Source organism: Nannobrachium achirus (genome assembly GCF_963921795.1).
Source record: "Nannobrachium achirus genome assembly, chromosome: 22".
Classification (NCBI taxonomy): domain Eukaryota; kingdom Metazoa; phylum Chordata; class Actinopteri; order Myctophiformes; family Myctophidae; genus Nannobrachium; species Nannobrachium achirus.
The window spans coordinates 22,814,736-22,842,560 of NC_137829.1; the positions used below are offsets into that span (position 1 = coordinate 22,814,736).

The 27,825-nt window shown below is 44.9% G+C and overlaps 1 protein-coding gene across 1 annotated transcript in view; it reads right to left on the reverse strand.

Moving 5' to 3' along the window:
* LOC308307337 (disco-interacting protein 2 homolog A-like) overlaps positions 1 to 27,825 on the reverse strand; it is a gene marked incomplete at its 5' end in the record, with an annotated part of 135,222 nt that overhangs the window by 36,433 nt on the left and 70,964 nt on the right. Inside the window, 6 exon segments of the mRNA XM_080752543.1 lie at positions 115 to 234; positions 5,296 to 5,430; positions 8,707 to 8,997; positions 16,312 to 16,431; positions 17,562 to 17,681; positions 25,488 to 25,559. Of these exon segments, the coding sequence (XP_080608669.1) occupies positions 115 to 234; positions 5,296 to 5,430; positions 8,707 to 8,997; positions 16,312 to 16,431; positions 17,562 to 17,681; positions 25,488 to 25,559 (858 nt within the window).

Genomic DNA, 27,825 nt, shown 5'->3' on the forward strand with positions numbered 1-27,825 from the left:
AGTCCCCTGAGTTAAAACATGAAGATAGGAGGTTTCTGCCCGACAGAAACAATATTCTTTATGATTCATTGACTGGACAGAGCGAGGCGTCCAATTACTTCCAAACCATCTTACCGTCCAGGAGCTCCTCGAAGTCGTCCACGAAGAATTCTCGCAGCGGCCGGCGCTTTGGTCTCTTCAGGGTGTTGAGCAACTGCTGGATCTTTGAGGAGACGCGACTGTTGACTGGAACACCTGGTAGAGTTGGGGGGGAGGAGCGGGAGAGAGGGAGGGGAGGGGAGGATGGGGAGAAAAAGATGTCCATGCGAGACGAGATGACGGGGGAGACAGATTTGTAGAGGATGAGAACAGATGAAGTGGAAGAACGAAGCGAAAGGAAAGATGATGTGTTGATGGAGAGATTGATGGAGGAGGAGGAGGGAACGGAGGAATGGGAAGGATGGGTAAGAGAAGACAGAGAAGGAAAAAGGTCAGACACATGAAAGACAGCCGGCTGTCAGTCACAGTAGGGTCACGCCACCTCTACCGGTCACCTGGAGGTCAACAGTTATGGTCTACCATTGTGCACACTCACTAAGAAGCAGTGGAGGACCCACAACCCTTTCTGGATCAGGGCCCACTTGAACAAAGTGTTCCCGGTCCACCCATGTGACCACTCAACACGGCATGCATTTTCAGAGCATGTTCATTTTGATGATAAATCGATCAACTATGTTCTGGCTTAGATCAATGGAACGAATGTTGAATACTTCCTACAGTATGTATCGGTATCACAATTAAAACATATTTGTCAAGGTTTTAAATAAGAAATACAAGTGTTTTGCCTACTTTATCCTGACGGCTCTAGAGACACCTTTCATAACCTCAAAAAGACTTGGGGGGGGGGGGGGGGGGTAAAAGGAGGAGAGGAGGTCTGCTGCCTAGCAACAAAGAACTCCTGTATATGCAGATAAGCGATTCATGAGATGTCTGGAAAGGTGCCCACTTCTAATCCTCTCCTGTATAATTGTTGTCGGTTTCTCCAGCGTTTTCTTACACACTTTGAAGTAGCCTAAGTGGAACGCTTATCAGGTCTACACACAAGTTCAATAAAGACGATATTATAGTACAAGTATGTTAGTCAATCAACACATACACAAACACTGATGTTTAAACACAATTTTCACTTCACACAAACAAAAGCCGAGCACGACAATACCACTAGAAAGCATCAGAGAAATCTTTGCTAAAATACAAAAGAATATGGATAGAAAGATGGATGGGGGGGCGGAAGGGGAGTGGGCCGACGCCACAGATGACAGAGGGAGAGCAATCCAGAATAAGGCTGCAACAGTTAATCGAACTAATAGATTTAAACATAATTTTAAAGTAATAGATTTAGCAGATCTATAAGCTACGAGCTTGTAGATCGTCTATTTTTGCAGGACACCACTGTACGATAAAGATGAACAATGTAAAACCAAGCTTATTAAGTGGTTATTCAGACTGATCAATTTAGTCTAGTATATGAATATTTTTGCGTTGATTTGTTAATATATACAATTCATTTCCATTTTTATTTCATTTGAAACGTGCTTCTTGACCATTCGATTTATTCAAAAAAGTAATCAACAGAATGATCACTAACAAGACGATAGATAGTTGCAGCCCTAATTCCGAACCAGAAACAGAGAGAGTGAGAGGAGAGAGAGGAGAGGAGAGGAGAGGCCCACTCACGCTTTCTTCACTCACATATAGGACACAGCTATTTGGGTCTAACAAAAAAAAAGAACTATGTGCATCCCGTGAACATTCATTAATTTCTACTATGAGGTATGAGCTCATAGTGAGCGGAGGGGGGGGGTAGATTTCAGACATTCCAGACAGCCACAGGAGACAGAGGCCACAGCTGCATACAGATGGCCTGGCCTGGCTTTTATAATAAGCTGGAAACAGACAAACTGCTTCTTCATCATCCAAGGACTGAAGCACTCAAGGGTGGGCGTCAGGAGGACAAAGGGTCACCAGAGCACCTGATGGACCAATTAGAAAGCCCCGGACACATCTGTGGACCCGGACCCCGTGCACCCCAAGAATCCTAGAAATATTAATGACATTACAGCCAGGCAACATCTTTAAAATGACAAATACCAGGCATCACCTATACAATAGTCTCTCAAGAACAGACTCTATGCTACGCGAGAGTCTGTCATTAGCGCTGTTCCAATCAGCGATATTTAGGCTACAAAGGAAGAGGAACTTTCTTTGACGATGGTGAGCCAGATTGCCTATACAATGGCTATACTTAACATATTCATGACTTTTTTATTCATGCATTTTTTATGCAATGACTGTTTGAAATGACTAAGGCGACTGACCTCTGACTAATCATTAAAACGTACATATGATAATAGCATGATAAATGTATTTAAGGATCACTGAATTATTTATAGACTATAATCCGATTTGCATTTAGCAGCAAACTGAACCCATGTAAATAATGCAGTCCAGCATCTTTCCCACCATAGACCCAAGTAGGCTACAGGACCACAACACTGTCAAGTGAACATCATGTCTCAGTGGCATACAAAAACAAAGATGAGCCTTAAAAGGTAACACCTTTCTGACTATACTATACCACCTGTGGTGTGTCGATATTAATATGCCAGAAAGACTGAACGGGTGCCATTACAAATTCCTGACACAAGATAGGGTGGGCGACCGGTCGCTTCCCAACGGGTCTGAGCACAATGGTGGGCTCGGGTGGGCAAGGAGAGAGCTTGGTATATCCACGATATTCAAGGTAAAGGTTGCAACTTTACTGCGTACAAAGACACGCTACAGTATCTGTGCATTGCTTGTCCACCGTCATGTTAATCATGAATCAATCTAACAGGATTAACTTGCAATCTAACAACTTTAGTAGCACTAACATCGCTGTAACATCAGTAGCTGTAAGTAGGTATGGGATACTAGTAGCTTGCCATGGACACATTTTGTCTGTGTACGGACATATCAATGACCTCTGACCGTGACGCATTGTGAGCTTGTAGATGTGCTATTGTAGGCACGCGCCACTGTTGCGCAACAAAGTATAAATCAAGCATAATTATTCAACAGTGTGAATGGCTCCCTGGGTAAAACCCCTACAGTATGACTACACAAACAAAGCTAACAGTTGGGGGCACCCACTGGCCTGGTGGTCAAGGCGCATACCACGTACTAGGCTATGATGCCTGCTGGCGTTGCCGGTTCGATTCCCGATCCGGACGACCTTTGCCACGTGTCATTCCCCATCTCTCTCCCCATTTCCTGTCAGTCTACTGTCCTATCGAATAAAGACATAAAAAGCCCAAAAATAAATCTTAAAAAAAAAAAAAAAAAAGAAAAGCTAGCAATTCAAGCTAGAATCAGCTTTAACAAGATCACTTTGGGAAGGAATTAGGCTTGACATCGTGTTGTGTGAAACCTCAACGCTAAAATCAAAAGCATCACGCACATGGTTGCACACTCACACAAGTTAGAATTAGATTTTTTTGGGGAAGGGTTATTGAATTTTGAGTATGGATTTTCGAATGTTTTTGAAACACACACACACACACACACACACACACACACACACACACACACACACACACACACACACACACACACACACACACACACACACACACACACACACACACACACACACACACACACACACACACACACACACACACACACACAGTTTTGACAATCAGTAGAGGTGACTTTGAAGTTAATGGTAAGAACACACACAAGGAGCAGAGCACATATAGCAGGCTGGCACAGAGCTGGAGGAATGGGTATAAATACCATCCGTTAAACCGAGGGCTCCTTCACTTCTCCACTCATACCCTGGAGGAGAGACACATCAGGCTGTCAATCACACAATCCTGCTGATGTCACAGGACTCACACGCATGATGTGTGTGCGCGTGAGCATGCACGTGTGCGTGTGTGTGTGCGTGCGCTTGTGCGTGCGTGCGTGCGTTAGAACAGGAAAGAAAAGGTCCAACAGCTAAACAGACAAGACAAAGGCAACAACAACAACAAGTAAAGTTCAGCTAGATAACAATAACAATGGTTTCCCCGGGCATGCAGAGCACCCAAGGAAGGATATTTGCTAACACCTCTCAAAGACCACATGGCACACACATATTTATTTACGCCTGAAAAATAACAGGTTTGCTGCACCGCCTTTTGCATTCACAAGGCAAGGAAAATACAGACGACGCACATTCTTGATGGGTGTGGAGTGGCAGAGAGTTGATGGCTGCAGTGTAATGAGACCATGTTCACCCTGTGTACAACGTTCAGAAGGCCTCCTTATTGCCATGTCAGCTGTGAGTTTTAAGCAGCAGCATGCCAGGACTGATACTGGAACCAAGACGGATGCGTGACACAAACATATTGCCTCAAAGGCTTATTCATGGTTCATATGGATATACGCAATACTTGTCTTGTGCTTGGTTCGACGTGAGAACAAACAATGGACTATAAGGTGCAAAGAGGAGAGACTCCACGCTGCTGATATGAAGCATCATTCATCGGATTGCTGTTCCGCAGTGCATCAGCTCAGAAACAGCAAAGAATCCTGCATTGGTAAATCCTCACTGTTCGGACAGGGGTGGGGGTACTGTGTTGGGTACTGAGTTATGTCCGCAGGCTGTTACATTTATATACACCTGGTCGGATCGCAACGTGGCAAGGAGAAACCAGCTGGATGCTCTACACACCTCTATATCAGTTCCAGTTTATGGCCTTTTGTATTTCACATAAATCAACTGGACTCGACTCGGTTGATGTAGGGAAACCTTTAAAGCTATGCCAACACAGAGTCAGCTCTGGAGATTGTTGGTGTTTTTAATATTGTGCCTTTGACGGATTCACTGGCTGATACAAGAAGATCTGGCGGTGTGTGTGTACAGTACTGTGAGTGTGTGTGTGTGCGCGTGTGCGTGTGTGCACGCGCGTGTTGGAGGGATTCTCAGTTACCATGGCAACTCGGGTGGGTGGGGGGGGGGGGGGGGGGGGGTCAGTCAGCAGCCCGTGCCAAGCTGACAGACATACATACAGATACACACGAAGAAGACAGAGGGACAGACAGCGGGAGGGAAAAGGAGAGGGGAGGTTACTCTGTGTGTGTGTGTGTGTGTGTGTGTGTGTGTGTGTGTGTGCACGTGTGTGTGTGTGTGTGTGTGTGTGTGTGTGTGTGTGTGTGTGTGTGTGTGTGTGTGTGCGTGTGCGTGTGTGTGTGTGCACGCTTGTGTGTGTGTATATGGAGGAAACTCACCATCTGCAGTCTCCATAACGCTGGTGTGGTTGTACCCCCGTGGGACGCCTCTCACAGAGGCCACCTGTGGCCGCTCGGCATGCAACGAGGGGCGCTCCGACAGCCCCGTCACGTCAGGGGGAGCAGAGTGGTTATCTGTGGTGGGCGGAGTTTCAGGGGGCGAGGGGGGAGGGGGTCAAGAGCAGTGTTGTTTTTGACGGCAAATTTTTATTTACTGTAGTTTTAGTCATAGTCTTTTGAATAAAATGTCATTTAGTTTTAGTCATAATTTAGTCACTTGAAAAGTTTTAGTTTTAGTCTAATTTTAGTCAACCAAATATCACAAGATTTTAGGCGACTAAATCTACAGTTGATTTAGTCAACTGAAATGTATTTTGGCGGGCCTTGATAGCATCGTAATGACTGGTTTTACACTTGGTTGAGTGCTGAAAATAGCTGATCTACAAGCTCACAACGCGTCGCGCTGCGACGCGTTGTGAGCTTGTAAATCTGCTATTTTCAGCACGCAATACCTGAGAGCAACCAAACATAAAATGACTCTCTTCTCCACTAGTCCCTCTTAGTTTTAGTCATCACAGCTTAGTTTTTATTTCGTTTTTATTTTGTTTTTCGTCAGTGAAAAAAACATTTTTCGTCATAGTTTTAGTCGACGAATTCAACACTGGTCAAGAGGTCAAACGCTGGGCCTACATAGGGCTTTGGCAACTGAGTGACAGTCCTCCTCTACATGTGTTTGGAAAATAAAAGTGATCGGACAGTTGGGTTAGGAAACTGGACTTTGCAGTGAGTGTGAGAGTAGAGGGCCCTTAAACTGAGGTAGGATGTGCTTTAGAAAGGATTTCACAGCTCATCTCCATCAAAACTGGCAGGGGAGATGCTGAGTGAATGTTTCAACGTGGCGCTGGAAATATATCCCCAACATCGGCGAGGCAAGCTATCCACAGAGAACTAGATGCTTGTGTAATATCATTAATAGGCATGTCTGAGGACAGAAATGAAAGCCTCCCTTTGTTCTTTGCCTCGTGCTCAAGCCGTAGCCCAGCCAAGAGGATGCCTCGCGGGCATCACAATGAAGTTAACACAGATTTTAATCCTGGTCGTTTAATGGTTAGTGTTGGGGAAAATAGTAATGCAATGTTTCATCCATCTTTCAGCAGAGAAGGACTGGCACCTGGGACAGTTTGTGTAATATAACACAGTGTTTCTCAAATGGGGGAACGTGTACCCCTACGGGGTATGCAAGGGTACTGCAGGGGGTACAGGAGAAAATGGGAATACGTATTTCACAGTTATGGGTAATGACAAAACATTGACAGTCTTTGTGTCAACCTTCTCATCTGTAAATTGTTAAACCAAATTACATCAATACCTTGTCTAGCACAACGGTTATTGAATAGCAAGCAATGTTTATTTGCCAAAATTGCCATTATGCAGTTTTATTTTGAACATATTGGCATTGGAACTGGACTTTTGATGTATATGTTATAAGCTAAATACTGTAGTCAGGGGAAGGGGGTACTTGGCTTCAGAAATCAGTATAAGGGGGTACTGCAACCCAAAAGGTTTGAGAACCGGTGATATAACGTAATATGTGACTGCACAACAGGAACATTTGGTATGTTTATACAGAACACAACCTGCGTAATACTGACTTATACTCTTCTGTGTGTGCATGTATGTTGCTTGTATATCTGTGTGTCATGGTCACCAGTCCATTGTCCCCATGCGAGGAGTCCATTTTGATCCACTTGTACAATCTCAGAGTTAAACTGACACTGTACAGAGGCACATAGGAGCGTTAGGTATATACTGTAGGAAGATTTATTTACAGCTCAGTACCAGTTGCTGCCATCTCTTTATGACAGTGACCTCGCGTTGGGAGACGCAGGGAGACAAATCAGACAGCTTCGTCCTAATAGGCTATAGCCCTGACAGTGGCACACACAACTCAAGGTAGCATCTAGCTATCCAGCTGACACCAGCTTCGAGGGAGATAAATTGAACGAATCTCATTATCCGGCAGCGGTTGGTGCTCTCACGCAGCAACGCAGAACGAGTGGCTTTGACGCGAGCAGCCTTCTCTGAGCCATTTTCCTACTCAACCGAATGACACCGAAACGGCAGCCATGAGAGACTAGGCTAATTAGAAAGATGCCAAATTAAAACCCCTCTTTTCCGGGCCGTAGAGTGAGTGCCACGGCCTAACATCTTGATGGCAGATAAGGCATCAGAAGATCTGGCAGAACACAGCTGTCAGGGGTGGCGCTAAAGGCATCTAAAGGCATCTGAGGAACAGCCCCCCCACTGCGGAATGAAGTATGTAATCGCAGGGATGACAAAAAGAGGGGGACTGCTTGGCTTGTGCTATTAGAACACGCTGCTGCTCGGCTACAATCATCAGCAAATGTTAAAAAAAAAGTGGAGGGTGGGGTAAAAAATAGATGCTCTCTTTATTTGGCAATAATTTGAGTCCTGGATGGAGGAAAGTAACACTGGATGTGTGAAGACTAGGACTGTTTGTCACCATGAGCAGCCAGCCTTCGTTATCACATGGATTGTGTGGATTGTATATGTACTGTACAAAAATAAAATATAAAATAAAATATAAAAATAATCCCCCAGGAGAACAGATCTTTCCTCCGTCTTCCTGGTGGTGCATCTCTTGCCTGGGCCCCAACACTCGCGGTGCGCAACAAATCCCACCGTATCGTATTTTAAGACACCGTTTCACACCTTCCCCCGTAACACACCATCTGCAGCTAGTTATCCCCCAGAGACCACAGCCCAGGACGGTGCCATGAGCTGGAAGCAGGGGAGGCTTTTCCCCCCGCCCCCCCCCCCCTTCCCCTGCACCCATTAGCAGGGTGAAATGGCTGCATTACGGGAAGATATATAAAAAAAACTATATGCACGTGAATACCACAGGCCAAACTAGAACTGCACTCTGTCGACGTGCCAACTTGCTCCTTGTGTACAAGTAGGCCATATATGGCCTACTTGTGCGCCAGTAGAGCTCGCCATGAGGTGCGCTCACCACTGGCGTCACCACTGGCGGTGCCAGTGACATCACCACTGGCATCACCAGGAATGCTGGTCCCTCATTGGCTGTTAATAATGACGTTTGCCAGAAATGCTGGTCCCTGATTGGGCTACGGGCTTAAACAAAGAAGGACACCGACATGCATAACCAGCCGATCGCGGTACTTGCGCGCTCTGCTGGTGCAAGTAAATACTAACGCTGCAACCAGACATACAGAGGGAGGGCCATTTGAGCGTGATCGGGTGGTGTGAGCGTGATATACTGTGATATATCTCCAACGAGATATATCCCCACCCGAACACGACTGAGAGGTCGTGATCGGTTGGTGTGAGCGGCTCTGCGTGCGTCTCGTGTGCATTGGTGACACTGACCTAGCTGGGTGTGTGCCATGAGGTCGGCCAGTGCGTTGGCGGCTGCGTTGGCGTTGAGGGCAGCGAGGGCGGCGGAGGAGGAGGTGGTGGTGGTGGCAGCGGTGGTGACAGACCTCCCTCCCGGGTGGGATGAGGTGGATGACGCAGAGGATGAGGTGGACGAGCCCTGGATGACGCGGTTAAACCAGTGCTCTACGGTGGGGTGGCCGTGGCCCTGGTAGGGCGTGGAGGTGGCGGTCAGGCGTCCCTGCCGGCGGAGCGAGCCCTCGTCTTCCGACGCAGAGGAGGTGTCTGTGAGTGTGACAGGTTTGAGACACAGGGGGGGCCGCGTCAGGACAATGACACGGTAAAATACAGTGGTGTAAAGTACATTCACTTAAAGCTGCTATAGGTAGTTTTCTGCTGACAATTGCTTATTTGTATTTTTTATTTTTATTTTATTATATTCAGATGGCCAACAATGATCCCTAAAAAATCTAGTCTCTGTGACACTTCTAGGAAGCTCTGTCACTAGCAGCTCATTGGTGTATGAACCGGTCGAACCGGGGCTAAAATGATCTAACCAATCCAAACAAGAGGCGCCCTGATTGGTTAATGATTGCAGGCCTGCACTTATCGACCAATGACAGGCAGACTGTGGCCCCTGGAAGCGTCACAGAGACTAGATTTCTTTAGGAAGCATTGTTAGCCGTATGAATATAATAAAATAGAAATTGCCAAAAATCTGCTTACGTCAGCAGAACATACAGTACATACAGTATAGCTGCTTTAAGTACTGTACTTAAGTACAATTTTTAGGTATTTGTACTTTACTTGAGTATTTCCAATTTCCAAATACTTTTACTTCTACTCCTCTACATTTCAGATCCTAATATTGTACTTGTACTCCACGAAATTTATTTGAAAACTTTAGTTACTAATTACTTTGCGGATATAAATTGTAATAAAACATACATTAACCACTTAAGGCCTATTTTATACCTAGGTTGTTGTGAAAATAGACGATCTACAAGCTCACAACACATCGCATCGCGAAGCTTGTAGATGTGCTATTTTCAAACATTTTGTACTTTTGATACTTTAAGTGCATTTTGACTGACTTTTACTTTTAACGGAGTACTTCTACATTGCAGAATGTATACTTTTACTTAAGTAAAACATTTGAGTATTTCTCCCACCACTGGTAAAATGGAAATAAACAGCTATGGTTGTATTCGGGGGGAACAAACAAACAAGAAAAAAAAGAGAAAAAAAGGCAAAGATTATGAAATGCCAAGTTACTGCAGGATTCAGACCATTATGTCATTTTACTCATACATAATGGGCAGCATACGTGTAAGTGGATGAAATAGATGATTCATATGAGGATGGTGTGTTGGCCGTGGTTGTTGTAGTGTTAGCGTTACAGGAATGTGGCGGCTAAGCGCGATCATCCTCAGATAAGCACTCTCAGTAAAAGATTACCACTTTCATCATCAAACAGGCCAGAGTGTTTTGGGCTGACACAATGGATTAACATTGCCAGACATATCAGAGATCTACACCTACTGTACTACGTTATGTCTAAATCTAAATTCAACGTGGGAGCTAGAACAGTGTAGAAAACGGCCACTGACAAACATAGATCCACTGCTTTGAAAACCAATCCCGATAATGTCCTAATATGAACGATAGGCCTAAAGTGCAATCCAGTTGATGTTTTTTCCAAATTGTTTCCACACAGTTTTAGCTCCTACACAACTGTGTAGGAGCTAGATCAAGGACCTACAGTAATGGCTAGGTCAAGGACCTACAGTAATTGCCATTATAAACAATGCATGTTTTCAGATATTATAATGTAAACAATCATCTAATTTGAATTTAACCATCTTTAGTATCCCAAATTATACAGCATCACATGGCAAATGCTGGTCTCCCCATTTCGGCCATGTCAAATGAGAAATATGTGGGGGAAGGGAGATCACAAAAATAGCCCAACCATATTTCCTCTGTCAAATAATATTGAAGGAAAATGTAACATAGCTCATTGTGGTGTATGGCACTGAAGTTAATATGGTTTGGACTAAAACCCAGACAGTGATGATTTCCTCGGGCTGTCCCTCGAGGCAACTGAGTGCACTTGGTCCCTGCAAAGAATACCCTAAACAGGGATGACTTGATTTGAAAGACAGGTAAAGATCAATCATAATGAACCGAATCACTTCATTACAATTTAAATGTACAATTTAGGCATTTAGTAGACGCTCTTAATCCAGAGCGATTTACAAAAAGCAAGGACAGCACAAGGTAATACATTAAATGCATAGAAATGGTCATCTAAATTGGTAGGTAAACCAAGAACCTCAACTGTCTAAGAGTAGAATAACCCCAAAAAAGCAAAGCTTTCTAAAAAGTTGTCCTTCCTCCAGGAGGATCTATGACAGAGTGTGCCAGTTGTAGGGATTTGACAATATGGAAATTTCATATCACTATTATTGAGTTGTGACCAAAGAAATCGCGATATCCCAAACATCAATTATCCTGGACCTGGGGCGGAACATTTGCCAAAAAATAGCAGTCGGCTATTTTTTGGCAAAGAGATTTGGTAGAGAGTGAAAAAAAGACTGTATCAAGTACGTATATTAATAAGTACATTTTACCAATAGAGGGTTTAAGTGGTACCGGATATGCAGCTCGGCAAATAAAAGGTGAATTGATCCCAGTGCATAACGAAGGACAATTTCATGATGAATTAAATCTCCATGATGCGATTATCATGAGTGTTTTTATCACGATGAACAATAATATCACTTATCGTCCCATCCCTATCCAGTTGTAGATTTGCATTCTGTGGAGATCCAAGAACAAAATGGTAAAAAGCTTAGACATCATCCGCTTACAGGAAAGCAGGATGGTGAAAACAAACAAGTTATAAACATTAGCCTTTCCCCTCCACAGTATAGCGAGGGAAGGTGACAGCCAGGAAGTCACCACTAAAGAACAGCCCTGCACTTTGATAAAACGTGAAGTAAACAGCGAGGCTTGCTCATGGACATCCACTGGAACTCACTCACACATCTCCAATAATTACAGGGTCTCTGAGCGTACAAAAATAGGCTTTCATAATGTAGAAGTTCATCAGAAGTCCATAGAGAGAGAGAGACAGACATACACAGACAGACAGACAGACAGACAGAGAGAACATCAGAGAGTGAGAACAAAGGACAGTGTGGGATTGAGAGAAAAGGGGGAGTGAGAAATTGTGTGTGTGTGTGTGTGTGTGTGTGTGTGTGTGTGTGTGTGTGTGTGTGTGTGTGAGTGTGTGTGTGTGTGTGTGTGTGTGTGTGTGTGTGTGTGTGTGTGTGTGTGTGTGTGTGTGTGTGTGTGTGTGTGTGTGTGTGTGTGTGTGTGTGTGTGTGTGTGTGTGTGTGCGCGCGCACGTGTGCGAGTATGTCACATCGCTGACAGGTGTGCTGTCAAGCCTGATTCATATTTTTACAGGTCGATGTTGCACGCGGAAACTAGACAATCTACAAGCTCTCTGCGACATACTGTGGGCTTGTAGATCAGCTATTGTCAGGGCTCAACACACACGTCACATTTATTACTTAAGTAAAAGTATCAATACTGCAATATAGAAATACTCTGTTGCAAGTAAAAGTCCAGAATTCAAAATGTACTTAAGTAAAAGTATGAAAGTGTTGGCATAAAAATGTGAGCTTGTAGATCGTCTATTTTCAAATAGCCATTGTATAAAATAGGGCTAAATTGGTTGGGCACGTACCTTTTAGGCGAAGCCCGAACTGGCGAAGTGGGGAAATGTCCGATACCGTAGCGATCTGGCGAACGTCTTCTGGACAGGGCGTTTATCGTGCGCTTGCCCAGGCCTTACGGCCTGGGCATAAATATAACGATTGCATTCACCACGGCTTCGTAACTCGCGCGGCGCTCCGCCGGCCGCGCGGCCCTGGACCAAGGTCCGCTGGCCTTCGCGCCGCTTGCAGTGTCGTGGACAATCGATTCGCCAGATCGCTACGGTAGGAGACAAATCCCCACTTCGCCAGTTCGGGCTTCGCCAGAACAGGACTTTCCCAATTGGTTGATGTAAAGTAAACCGTGCCCAAAAGGTAAGGAAACCATTATATCTCCCCTTTGATAATACCAATTGACATAGTGTTTTATATCATCTTTATCGTTGATTAGTCACCTTTACAACACGGTACAGTTTGTAAGCATCAGGTATTCGTGGAATGAGGAACACAGCCAAAGTGTGGGTAGCGCCGACCAAAAATTTGCCAAAATGCCTGGCCTGCTCTGCAGGCATTTACTCTCGTTTTGGGCTTCCCCGCGAGCTTAAAATGAACAAAGTGTAAAAATGGCCAATATGTGTTGAGCAACAAAGGTGAATACAAACAGAACAGTATTGCAGGCCTGCCAGGCCATTTTGATTTTATTTATGAGGGGTGCTACCCACATGTTTGGCTGTGTTGCTCATTCCACAAATGCCAGATGCTTAAAAGCTGTACCTCATTGTAAAGGTGACTAATAAACGATAAACATGGTATCAAACACAATACCATTTGGCATAATGTAAGGGGAGATATAATGGACCAAATTGTTGAACATTTTGGGGGGGCGCTACCCACGAATGCCCGATGGTTACACGCTGTACCTCATTGTAAAGGTGACTAATCAACGATAAAATCATATAAAACACAATGCCAATTGGTATTATTAAAGGGGAGATATAATGGACCGATGTCAAGTTTTTTTACTTTTTGTGCACGGTTGCGTTCATTTATGAAAAATCACACCTGTGTGAACTGAGCGGTGGTCGTGGTGTGTGTGTGTGTGTGTGTGTGTGTGTGTGTGTGTGTGTGTGTGTGTGTGTGTGTGTGTGTGTGTGTGTGTGTGTGTGTGTGAGACCCCCCCTCCCCTCCCCCTGTGTGTGTGTGTGTGTGTGTGTGTGTGTGTGTGTGTGTGTGTGTGTGTGTGTGTGTGTGTGTGTGTGTGTGTGTGTGTGTGTGTGTGAACGTGTGTGTGTGAGTGTGCCTGGCCTATCCTGAACAACAGCGCCCCTCCCTTAACGTGTGGTCATAAAAGGTACTGTAGGCTACATACAGACACGGACGGAGACAGACAGACAGACCCACACACACCGCCACGTATAGGAGCGTTGTGACCACCGCTCAAAAAACATAATAAAGGATGAAATATGGACATACAAGGTTTCTGCCTGACAGTCAGTACAGATGGAAAACTCGGGGGGTTATCAGGTATTTATGATTCTGTTTGTTATTCCTCAGCTTTCTCTCTCTGTGTTTCTCTCTGCACTCGCGCTGTATCTCTGTAACCTTGACTCAGTTGCCAAGGGAGGGATAGGAAAGAGAGAGGGAGAGAGAGGGAGAGAAAGAGAGAGAGAGTGTGACAAAAACAGAGATAGACAAGGTGAGAATCAGAAAGATGGAAGTTAATGAGAGCAAGAAAGAGAGAGGGAGAAACAAAGACAGAAAGGCAGAAAAGGGGGAGATATGGGGAGAAACCAGGCATGCCAAAAGGCATTTGGGAGTTGAGAGGGTTATAAAGAGAGCATGCCCAGCAGCGGAGAATGTAACACTCCTGCAGAGATCTCAGCTCTTATTATGCACCCGACTCATGCTGTGTGCAAGCACACAAAGACAAGCATATCAATAAACGCTCCTGCAGAGCAGATAAAGTCTTCAGATCAGCTGTTCCATTTTTCATGGATTGCGGAATCTGTTCGGTCCCGTTGTAACACCGTTGCGTTGGTGCCTGACCAACGAGACCAATTCAGATGCCAACCTTTTTTCTCCTTAATGCGGATATATCCTAGTTTTTTGTCAACTAAATCCTAAAGTAGTGTAGCGGCTGGCGGGTGCTGGAAAAGGGCAAGGTATGAAAACAGAATCCACTCCAGTCCGTCAATTTTTCCTGAATACATACAGTAAACCGGGGCTAAACAGGTCTGTATCTAATCAGGTCCGTCTATACCCAATATCATTTCAGATACACATGTGGGTCAGGCAAAAAAGACATGAGGCACTCTGGCTACAGTGAAAATGATAAGTGTCACTGTGTCATATAACTGTGCACATCACGTACTGTCCCCATGTTTGTTTACTTTATTCACAAATGCAGGCACTCGCAGCTGCCAGTATCCTAGACGGATTAGCAGAGCCCCCAACAGTCACAGTATGTGTACTGTGTGTGTGTGTGTGTGTGTGTGTGTGTGTGTGTGTGTGTGTGTGTGTGTGTGTGTGTGTGTGTGTGTGTGTGTGTGTGTGTGTGTGTGTGTGTGTGTGTGTGCGTGTGTGTGTGATCCTCAGTATGCGTGTGTTTCCCTGGGTCTGTTTGGCCATATTTATTGCGCATCTTGTCACTTTGCACCACAATAGAATTAGCAGTGCATGCATAGCAGCTCAAAACAAGCATGAAGAGGGCGCCTTTTCTTCTGGTGCGAACCCCAACCTCTGAGCTCTTAATCCAGTTAAATGCTTCCACCACTGTGGCCTAGGCGTCTTTATGGGAGTAGTACTACCGACACCACTCCACTCTTTACAAAACTGCAAGCCTGCTGCAATGTTCAGGAGATTTCTATCAGTGTAACCAATATCTTGTTGACTGGCGGTGAAAAATGAAACATTACGATGTTAACACTTTACTGCAGGGGTCTTCAACAGGGGGTATGGGACCCCTGGGGGGTCCTCAGAGTTACCACCAAATCCTTGTGATAGGATAATTATTTTCAATTAAAAACCTTGCATCCCTATTCTGAGGAGAACTTTAGCCAAAAATAGCAGATCTAAGCTCTCAACTCCTCGCGCTGCTGAGTTCAAAAAGAGCAGACCATGTACAGAGTGAAAGGTCAAGTTTACTACGCATCCACGACTGAGGTGGCTAAATGCCTGAAAAAACATGAACACGAATCAACATAGACTGATGACAGTGCTGTAAAACAAGTCGAGGAAAATCATACTGCATACTGCATTTTTACAATATGTAGAGGGGTCCCTGCTTCATGTCTCTCTCAGCTAAGGGGTCATTGGCCTGAAAACGTTGAAGACCCCTGCTTTACTGCAAAACGTCTCAAGGTGGGGGGGTGAGAAACAGCTGAACAATGCAGGAAAAAGAATAGCACAGTATCAGACGAAGAGGCCCACGCAACACAAACAGTTGGAAAGACAGGAAGCTAGGTTGACATTTTGAGACTATGTTAAAAATGTGATTTAGGCGCTTGTTACACAACCCATGTGGGAAGGTGGCCTGGGAAAGGAGTGGTGAGAACTACTTTCTGCACCGCGCTGAAGAATGGACACATTCATCACGCAGAGCATTGCTTTCCAGTAACTGATGCTGCTTGCAAATGTCATCTCAGATCAGACCGCTGCTGGACACAATAGAGAGCGTCAGCAGCCTACACATTCCCTGCTCACTGGAACACATGTAAACAAGCCAGTCCACTGTGTGTAAACAGTGTTTGTGTGTGTCTGTTTCTGTGTGCATTTGTTCATGCACGCTGCACAGTGTTTGTTTTGCACGTGCATCTCTACCCGGAGCACCCTCTGGCTCAGGTGCGTTTGGGTAATTGCGGCGTGCTGATCTCACCTGGGGGCGTGCATGCCTCCACGGAGGACTGAACTAGCACGGAGCGTCTCTTGGACGGCATGGGCATCTTCCTCTCTTTGTACTTGGCGAGCGCTGCTTGGACAGCTTCCGTGTGCAAATCTGAGGGAGAGTCAAGATATATTAATTGATTACCATTTCAATGAAACATTGAGTGTTTGTTTGGCGTGTGCTCGGGGTAGACAAAACAATACAATACAAATATGCATAATCATAAACATACACAAATACTCTAATAAAACACATATACTGTATTATCACAGATGCTAGGAAAGCAAGGAGCCAGCAAGCAAGCTCAGCTGAACATTTTCCATACCACACCATCGTAGACATCATAGATGTGATAACACTCTAGAGCTTTTCAGAAGGGGAGCGACAACACCTGCGTTCTCGCTTGGGAGTTAACATCACTGGTTATAATATGCAAATGCTGTACGTCTTCCCTGTGTATTTTTGTATTGTATTTTTCCTGAAAGCTGAAAGCATCCGATTCAAAAGGCTCAATTGAAATACTGTACACCGTTTTAGTGTCACACTAAAATCATCCCATCCCCTTATTATCATAAGACCACAGCTGTGGGCATGGCTAACTTCAGGTCTTCAAGTCTTCCTCCTAGTATAATCATAATACCTGATGATCATGTTTTATATTAGGGGGGAAAGAATCACGGCACCCTGTCTTTAAGGACCCCAAGCTCCCAAAAGTTGGGGTGAAACATTTGTTTCTCCAAAAATAAAAAATAAATGATGCCGCAGGGGGGTGGAAGTTCGCGGAAACTAAAATGAATAAGCAGTGATTTTACCATGTGCCTAGGTAGCAGTGAATGAAGAGGGAAACAGCATCCTCTACAGCAGAGGTTCCCAAACCTTTTAGCTCGTGACCCAAAAGACAAATTAAACGTTTGTCCACGACCCATAAAAATCTGTCTGCGACCCACAAATGGGTCCCGACCCAGTGTTTGGGAACCAGTGCTCTACAGACCTACTGTATGTTTGTTCCCTGGAAACACACACACACACACACGCACACACGCACACACGCACACACGCACACGCACACACACACACACACACACACTCACACTCACACTCACACTCACACTCACACTCACACTCACACTCACACTCACACTCACACTCACACTCACACTCACACACACACACACACTACATGGCTAAACAGCAGCGCTGCAGCAGGTGTGTAGAAATCATGGACATACAGTAGACATTACCAGATCTGAAGCGCTCATCCCGGGTGTTGGCGGTCCGGGACTTGAGGTGTTTGGACCCCGGCAGGGCTGCTTGGGAGGACGCCTGGATCCTGTTGTCAATCTGGAGAGAGGGATCTACACCTGCACACAGAGCACAATGCCACAGGAGACTGGTTAGGCTACGCCACATCATCAATCACTACTTTAGGCATGACTCCCATCTTTATCTCACTGTGTGCGTGCGGTTGTGTGTGTGTGTGTGTGTGTGTGTGTGTGTGTGTGTGTGTGTGTGTGTGTGTGTGTGTGTGTGTGTGTGTGTGTGTGTGTGTGTGTGTGTGTGTATTCGCTCGCATGCAGATTACATATTGAAGCAGTGCCAAAAGTTGCCATTTGATGATCTATGAGTCCAGCAAGTGTTTGTCAATCACACAGAGGACATGATTAGGGAACCTGAAAAATCTAACGGATGGCTTTATCTTTGACTAGAACCTTCTAAAATGGTCACCCCACCACGTGACGCAGCTCATCCGCTATACATTCATTTCAACTTTGCTTTTGTCAGAGGGGAGACGTGCAGTCTGAGGACTGTCAACATCAGGAGGCGCTCGTGAACACAGACCTTACGGCTGATTTGTTCGCTCAAAAATAGCTGGTCTACAAGCTTATAGGCACCTTATAGATCGGCTATTTCTGTTGCACGACACCGGTGCACAACGGAGTAGGAATCAGGTTTTCCACCTCCTCCACACTTCCCCTCACAGCTTTTTTGGTGGTGGTGTATTTTCCCAGGAGGAGGGAAAGACAAACGGATGCAGAGAGAACTGAGCAGAGGATCCTGTGAGAATGCAGTCGTACAACGTGGTTCAAAAATAGCTCCCAAGTGGGTTTCTCTAAGCCTAAGGGGTGTGTGTGTGTGTGTGTGTGTGTGTGTGTGTGTGTGTACACACAAACACACACACAATGGGACAGGAAGCAAGCACAACTGCACCAATATGCTATAGCTCAGCTGTATATCCTACAGCTTTACACAGTGGTTTCCTGTCAGTGGGAGCACAAGGGCTGTATTTAAGTTGGAGTTTCAAAGGCTTCTTGGTGTAGTTTGAATAGATCTGGGTAAACATATGTAACCCACATATCTAACCCAAAGACACGCATCCCCGGCATGCTGCCTTCCTCTGTAAATGAAAGGTCCGACTCTGACTGACACAGTACTAGAGCAATACAATATCCTACAGTATGTAATAGATTAAACTGAGTATCACTGAGTATCAATATAATATGCTAAATACCTATGCACGACAGGATATATCCATCATATGAACATAACCAAAAACTATAATAATTGCGGCGTAGGTCGCAAGTTTAATATGAAAACCGGCACATCTTGTCCGCGTTTCTCTGTCTGGAGGTCACGCCTGAAGCACTGTGGTTCCCTTGACACATCACTGTGACACGTCCATATATGGGTATTCCCAGAATCCCTTTTATGCCCATATATGAAGACCCCTGATGTCATTGATATACATCACTGGCCAGGTGGCCAAGACATGGCCCATATCTGTGTGCCTGGTTCAGATAGGGATCTCAATGTATGGGCATAAAAGGGATTGTATGTTGTGATGTCATGGGAACCACTCTAACAGAATCCCTTGTTTGCCTATATATGGAGATCCCTGATGTCATCAATAATTTAAGCCCATATCTAATAGGACTTCATATGGGAATGCCCATATATGGAGGAAGACAGCCCATATCCGTGTGGCTGGTTCAGACAGGGATATCCATGTATGGGCATAAAAGGGATGTACCATATACAGTACATGGAACTCCATATATGGGTACAAAGGGTCTCCATATATGGGTAACTGGTCCAATATACATCACTGGCAAGATGGCCAAGAATTGGCATGTTGCCCTGAGGCGTCTTACTAGTACTAATAATAAAGTTTGTATTCAAATAATCACATTTCTGTGTTTCCTAATTCCTCCCTTGTTGCACTTTTGCTACTGACAAGCATAGAGAACCAGGAAGCTTTTACAGACTTTTGAGGTTCCTTTTTCTTGCCTCTGTTTTGACCTTTGACCTCAGCTGACCTCGCTGGCTTACGAAGTGTCTCCCAAGCTTTGTGGAACAGATTGATTCCCACCCACAAAACTGCCTAACCAACACGGTTCAACTCCAAACAGAACCTGCCAGCCAGCCAGACAGACAGACAGCTTAGTGAGGATCACGCAGCTCTGTGCCGTCAGCAACTCTTGGACAGAGGCAGTGCACACAGCAATGCTGAGTTATAGACCTACAGTACCAGGGACGTGCAGAGAATGTTAGAAAGGCAGGGGCTGAAATGTCTAAAAGGGCATTTTGGTGAAAATATCAAAAATAGCAGGCCCTCTGTGAAAAAAACATTGAATTTTGTGAGCTTGGAGGTCGGCTATTTTCGGTGCTTGACACCACACTGAACTAAGCATAATCAAGTAAATACTGGAGATGTGGCGTACGGCATGGATTTCTACACAGAGAGGGTAATTCCTTCAACATAAGATGGTGCATTCAAGTTCAGGAGAGCTTTTTGGACACGGCAACTCTCTTGAATGTTGACTTCAGGTATGGCACGGAAAGAGGGCATTTGCATTTCTTTCACCATAGTAAAAACTGCATTCAAGGTCTGGAGAGGGCACTTTGATGCCCCCTTTGATGTCTATGTGTGCACATGCCTATACAGTACATCCACATCTTCAATGAAAGAACGCCGTCTTCATAAGCACACATAATGCACAGAATCACACTCACATTACTTGAATAATTTATCTAGCTAAATCCACTATTACAGACATTCGACACAGTTTAAGGACATTTAATCACGCACATTCCAGTTCCTAAGATCTTGCAATTCCAAGCAAATTATCTGTTTATACCGATACTGAGTTTTGCACACAAACATAACACACTACACTCGGACACAAAACTTCACTACATTGCTTCATTATTCTCCCTGCTAAATTTGTACTAGTCCTATATCTTGTTTTCTTTTCATTATATTGTTAGCACAGTCTGCAGAGCATGTCACACCATATCACTTAAGTCATCACTATCCTTGCCAATATTCACGAAACATCTAAAGAAATATCTTATTTCTTCCTTACTGCAGTCCACATGATTTAGCTTACTGATGTGTTGTCTTTCTTTCCTAATGTTTTTTCTTCTTTCGTCTTATTCTTTTTTTCTCTTGTTGTTTTCTGTTCCCCCAGTTTCTGTGTTTTTATTTCTTTATTGCACAATTGCTCCCCTTGTTGTATTCTATTGTATTCTTACTGAACTTTTAAATCTGTTAATTAATTGCCTCTTCCAATAAGGGAAGGATTCCAAATAAGCCTGATGGCTTCTTCCTCTCCTCGCACTGTATTTTGTTCCCATGATACTGTCAAATTTGTATGCAATGTGCTAATAAACTAAACTAAACTAATATCACTGCATTACAAACACACACACACACACACACACACACACACACACACACACACACACACACACACACACACACACACACACACACACACACACACACACACACACACACACACACACACACACACACACACACACACACAATATAGGCTACACACAAATGCACATTCGAATCGAGTGCATCTCTCCACTCCGACATGTCTCCTTCCCGACATGTCTCCATTCCGACACTAACCCTATCTCTAACCCTAACCCTAAACCGAACCCCCATGGGAGTGTCGCCACTCCGACAATAAGAAGTCAATTTCGGAGTGGCGACATGTCGGAATGGAGAGAGCCTCCCATTCACAGCATGCACGCTCATCCCCCGGCTCAGACTCCCACATCAATATGTGCCGGTCTCTTATGTCATTCTAACTGCTCAGTCACACAATGGCCTTTCCAAAGCCCCCAGGGAAAACAGCTCTATAACAAGTCAGGCTATCAGGTCTGGTTGCCGGGGAGAACACACTTCACAGACACACGGCAGCGAGCCAATCGGAACCGTGCTCTGCCACAACAGAGGCTGCCATTGGCTCCCAGGGAATCCGGAGGAATTTTCAGCACCTGGCCGACAGCAACACTTCTCTCCGTGTGCTGGGCTGACATCACATGCACAGTGCAGTGCCTGTCACATCCAAAGCCACTAAGCTGGGCCAATAATGACTTGCATGATTACGCTATTGTCTTGCGTGACATTCTGTCGAAAGGCTAAAATAGTAAAATAAACAAATAGGTCAATTTAGAAACGGTAAGTTGAAATGAGAAAAAGAATAAAGACGAAATGGCCATATTTGACTAAATCTTTCTTTCTTATGGGTTGGGAGTTGGGACACATTTGTCCATACTGAGGAGGTGAAACAGACCCTGCAAGCTACACAACAAAACATGCCTTCAAACTATTGGAACTGCATTATGTATAAACAATACCTACCTGTACAGTGAAGTATATCATTTCTGTGTATATTTAAAGGCCTGGACCAAATGAATTCATAATTGTTCAGTGTGACAGAAACTCTACATTACAACGAGAAGAAAATAATTATCCAATTTCTCACAAGTCCAAACAAGCCTGGCTTTGAACAGCGAGGCATCTTTATCACGCTTGGCTCAAATGCAGCCTTCAGACAATGGTGAAATACAAGGCAGTAAAACGTCTAATGAAACTCCATATGGAGCTGTAAGCCCGCGGTCCACTGTGGTCCTATTTCAGCCCTGCAGCCAAGAAACCCTCAACATGACTAGGGTTGTTCGTGATAACATCAAGGTTAACATCAACGGACGTGCCACTCCAGTGTGTGCCGCAGTTTGTTTAAAAGCCATTTATAGGCCTGAACGCAAATCTGCGTCGCTTTAGATTTTCACCACTTTAACCATTATTTTATGCTTTAACTATTGAAAAATAGCAGATCTACAAGCCTGTGAGCTTGTAGATCTGATATTTTTGAAAAATCGTGAACATGTGTGCAAGTCATTGAACAATTTTTGACCCGATTCTATAAGTGTCTTCTAAATCCTTCTTCTAAATCAGTGGTTCTCAAACTGTATAAAAATGTCAAAATGTATTTGGCCGCGGACCCCCATCTCAAAATATGTTGTTCCAGGGACCCCCCAGAAGCAAATATTTTAGTTACATTACATTACTTTTATAAAGATATATAAAAAAAAAGATCTACAAGCTCGCAGCGCGGTTCCGCGCTGTGAACTTGTAGATCTGCAATTTTTCAATAGTTAAAGCATTACATAATTCTAAGCCTAAATGGGTTAACAAAATGTGAACGAGATAAGACAAAGCAAAAGCGGAGTGACAAAATAGATCCTCGACTTTCCTCCTGACCAAATACGCCCGCACCCCTAACCCTAACCCACGTCCTCCCCTCATGCACGTTAGCAGCCGTAAGGATGGGTCACACACCAGCAGAAGGCTCTTAGCCTCTTACCCCACTCTGTAGCTCGTCCATTTACCTCCACTCCTCAGGTCTTTTGGAATCCACAGTGAATGGGTCTAGCCATGGCTGACTGATAGAGATGACACTCATGCGGGCCAGAAGTGGGAGTTGGAAAGCAGATAGAGAGAGAGACAGAGAGAGAGAGAAAGAGAGACAGAGACAGAGAGAGAGAGGGGGAACGATATGATCCGCCCAAGCGAAATAACAGGCCTGCTAACTCCAGTGGAAAAGCCATGGAGTGAGCGGTCCACCATTGGGCTCCGTTTTCCACTGAGGCTTGGCGCTCTGAGCGCGGGCCAAACCCAAACATCTTGCCACGGACCCTGGTCTGAGGACGCAGGAGGAGACTGGAAGGAGCAAGGGGGTGCAAGCAGCTAGACGGGCAGAAAATCCTCTCTGGGACTTCACCACAAAACCACCTACTCTTTAAATCCAGCCACGGGGACCAACTGGGGCCTACTTGACTTGAATGACCGGAGCTAAAAATACATTGAATGGATGGAAAATATACGTAGGCCGTGCCCACGCGCACTCGCAGGACGCAGACAGATTATAATGCGACAAGACAGGGAGACGCAGAGGCTGCCCAAGAAACTTCACACTAGAGATGTTTAGTACTAACGTAGCGCCGCTTCCGATTTAAATGCTCTCATCTGGCCATTCAAAGAAATACTCTGTAACATGGGATCACGCTCACACGCGCACACACGCGCGTGCACACAAACACACACACACACACACCCACACAATTGCAGATAATTAAGAACAACTGTTCTCTTACACTGTCAACTCTGAGAGAAAAGGAGGAGCCACTGGGGTCCAATTCTTACACTCTCAGAGTTAAGTTAACACTCTGGATTTTCCTGTCTAGGTAGAAGTGCATATGGACACAATGACACGTGGAGACGGAGGACAGGACATGCTGTGTAACCTTGAGATTCTGCACCAGTTATGATTCATTCAGAGGTCCACAACCTTGTCTTTTATACGGTCTCCATTACGTCACCCCCTCCCCACCATCACAGAGGGAAATCATTTCATTAGGAGTGTGCAGTATATATGGAATTCCCGCACAAGGTTATGGCATATGTCAGTGGTCCTCAACCTTTTTATATCAAGTACCATCGCAGAAAATATCTGTCTCTGCAAGTACCACCATTATAACTGGTGCTTAGACCTACTCCATCCTATTCAGCTATGTACAGTTAACACAGGAGGCAAATGTATTCCTTGAATTCATGGAGATTTTTTTGTTTTTGTTGCATTGCTAAGCCAATAATTTGATGTCCGGGTTATCAGCCAGATTTAGCTACTATGTCTGAACTTCCCGTGCCATTAGCTGCACAACTGATGATATTTCTATTGTGATTAATAGGTCCTAAAATCTTCTATTAATGACTAGGTGTGCCGTCATGCTCATTTAGTAGTGTAGTGGAGTAGAAGTAAAAGTACTGAAAATTGGATATACTCAAGTAAAGTACAAATACCTAAAAATGTCACTTAAGTACATGTACTTAGTTACATTCCACCACTGCTCAACACCTACACGCTGGACATCAGTTAAAACCCAACCTTTAAGGAGGCGTCAAGTAGCCTGGCGGGGCCCGACATCATACTGCGTTCACTCACTCATTCCTTCCCCAGTATAACGGCTGGCCTTCGGCCAGACTCCTCTAACCAATCAGCGTAGCAAAACATCTCTCAGCCAGTCGGAAGAACGGCAAATAAACATGTCTTTTCGGCCGATGAACTCCGCTAGCGCATACTCCTGTTCCCTTTTAATTGTTGTAATTGATTCCAACTCTGAAATAACTGCACTTTATTGCTTGTTTTATCGTTTCAGTGTTAACTTAACACTTGTTGCATCGATTGTTGTTTTGAAAATGCTGCAGCAAACGGCAGCATCATTTTACGTCACCATCTACACAGGGACCAATCAGGGGAAGCTTTTCACTTGTTGTCAGGAAGACTACGTTTGTTGTGCGGACAGCAGTCACTGATTGGCCCCGATCAGAAAATAATCAGGATACTCGCTGCCTATACCCGGAAGGCCAGATGTAATAATGGGGAAGGAATGAGTGAGTGAACGCATTATGACGTCGGGCCCCGCCAGGCTAGGCGTCAAGGACACACCTCCCAAGGATGTACAGTATCTAATGAGCTAAGTTGCTTGACATCTTGCAGAGAGGAATGTAGCTTCAGGGTTGCAATGATGATGAGCCCCGGGTGATGTTTCATGACAGTTTCATGGCAATATGACTCCAACACTCTGAATGCCGAACACTTCTGTCTGCCAATTCTGACTTTTTGATAGCTAGCCTGAAATCCGGCACACCTATAAGTGGCCTAGATCGAGGAGACAGACGACACACTATATGCAAACAGGGACTGTCAGTGGCTATAGCTACATGTACTTGCTACTCAGGTAATATAGCCTACAGTTAACAAGGCTATGTTTTTAGAGCAGGCCTTAGGCTGTACACTGGGTCTTACCTTGTATCTGGGGGATGAACGGTGCCAGCAGTTTGCCTCTTTTCTTCTCATAGCCCTTCTGAGTGATGTCCCCTGCACAGAGACAGACACAGAGAGGAACAGAGGGGGGGAGAGAGAGAGAGAGAGAGAGAGAAAGAGATGAGTCATTAGCTGATGGGACGTGTCGTGGTGTTTTGTGTGTGTGTGTGTGTGTGTGTGTGTGTGTGTGTGTGTGTGTGTGTGTGTGTGTGTGTGTGTGTGTGTGTGTGTGTGTGTGTGTGTGAACCTCAATGCCACACTGCCAAGTCTGTTACACTGGCACCACAGGGCACCAGGGCTGACCGGTCAGCAGACAAGCAGCTCTCAATCACAGGATCATCACAACGTCGTTGTCGGGTGGAAACAATGTATGTCCAAAACCAAAACCTTCCTGCAATTTAAAATAGTGAAAATAGCTGATCTACAAGTGCTATTTTCACTAGTTTGTGTGACAGTCTTGCATGATTTTCTTTTTTTGTCTCTTTTTTATTTTATTTTATCCTGACTATATCTACTGCATAGTACTGTGTTCTATCCACCTGTCATTCAATGTTATATGAGATACTTCAATGGTTTCCTGTGTAAATAAGCCAAGTGCTTTTCTAGGATCTCCTTTTAGTTGACCTTGTACCAGTGAACTGTACCGTCATGAAACTATACCTTTTTCCATGCACAGTTCTAATAAAGTCTTCAATCAATCAATCAAAAGCAGGGCTTTACTTTACGAAAAAATCACACCCGTGTGAAGTGGAGCTGTGTGTGTGTGTGTGTGTGTGTGTGTGTGTGTGTGTGTGTGTGTGTGTGTGTGTGTGTGTAGATCATGTGTACCGATTTTTGTGACATTTGAAGAAAATATGTAGGAAAAGGAGCAAAAAGTGTGTTTTGGAGAAAATTCAAGATGGCGGAGAATCTATCCTGGCGCAAATGGGCGTGGCCTATATGGGGAGATGCGTCTTGACCCAAGGAATCCAGGGAAAAAATAATTTTAATTTTCCGATCTACGGTTCAAGAGTTACGGGGCAAAACGTAAAGTGGGCCGTTATAGCGCCACCATGAGGCCGAGTGATGTAATTATTTTTCGATTCATTCTTAAAATCATTATGAATCTCCTCTCCGAGGTTTGAAACTGTAGCTCCTATGGTTTACGAGAGAAAAATACTTGAAAGTGATTTCTTGCATTGTCCCATTATAAGTCAATGGGGACAATTAAGCGTCGTTTTTTGCCGATTACGTCGGCATGGTAAGGCGGATCGGAACGAAAGGTAATAGAACACCATTCCCGGCCGAGCCGCACATTTTGATGTATATATTGCGCGAGTGGCGTAAATGGTGCGGCACTAGTTACGCGCCGAAGTCAGGCTACATACACACAGACACACACACAGACAGACACACACACAGACCCACACAGCCACGTATAGGGAGCTGCACACAGCTCCAAAAACGTACACATGTGAAACTTGGAGATACAAGGTTTCTGCCCGACAGTGACGATAAGCATGTGCACACACACTTATGAACAAACTCACGCATGCACTCGCTCGCCACATGCACACAAACATACACATACACACACAAAACGCATGCTAAAGAGAAGGGATAATGCACACATACCGTGCTCCACATTTCTCCCTCACTCTCACACACACACAAACACACAAGCACTTCTACTGCGGTGATTTGCGAGTGAATACTTCGATGATAACATCAGCTGAGGAAGGGGCATTTAAAAGCTCATTCTGCTGGGTTTTGTAACCCCCCCAGCCAGCCCCCCCCCCCCCCCCCCCACCCAACCCCCCCACCCCAATATACCACAAGCAAAAAATACTGCCGACATCAGCCCTAACGGAATGTGCCTCACTTGTCTCTCCACACACATAATTAAGCATTTGTCCGTTAAAGGCTGGTTAACCTCATGTTATTTCAAGCCTGCCTCTTTCAATTGGAATCAAATATTTACACAACGGACGGTTAAGAGATAGGCCGACTTGCCAGCCTTGATGATACCACGCAAACCAATGAACACAAAGCCATCAGACACTGCATCTCCGCAGAGGCTGTTTATAGAAAGAGAGAGGGCATGAGATACATTGTTGTACTGCAGACAAACCCAGAGTCAGGCCTACGCCATGGCCACACAGTAAACTCCTCAGAGTTAATTGGTGCCGTGAAGTTGGGTCCGTGGGACCCCCAGGGGTTCTTGAGGGGGTTCCCAGCAAAATGAGTTAACACTTTATTTACATGGGCTATTTGAAACATGGCGCATCGGCGACGAGGAGTGTGGTGAAATGTATTCTTAACTTTTTTTTTTACTTTCTTT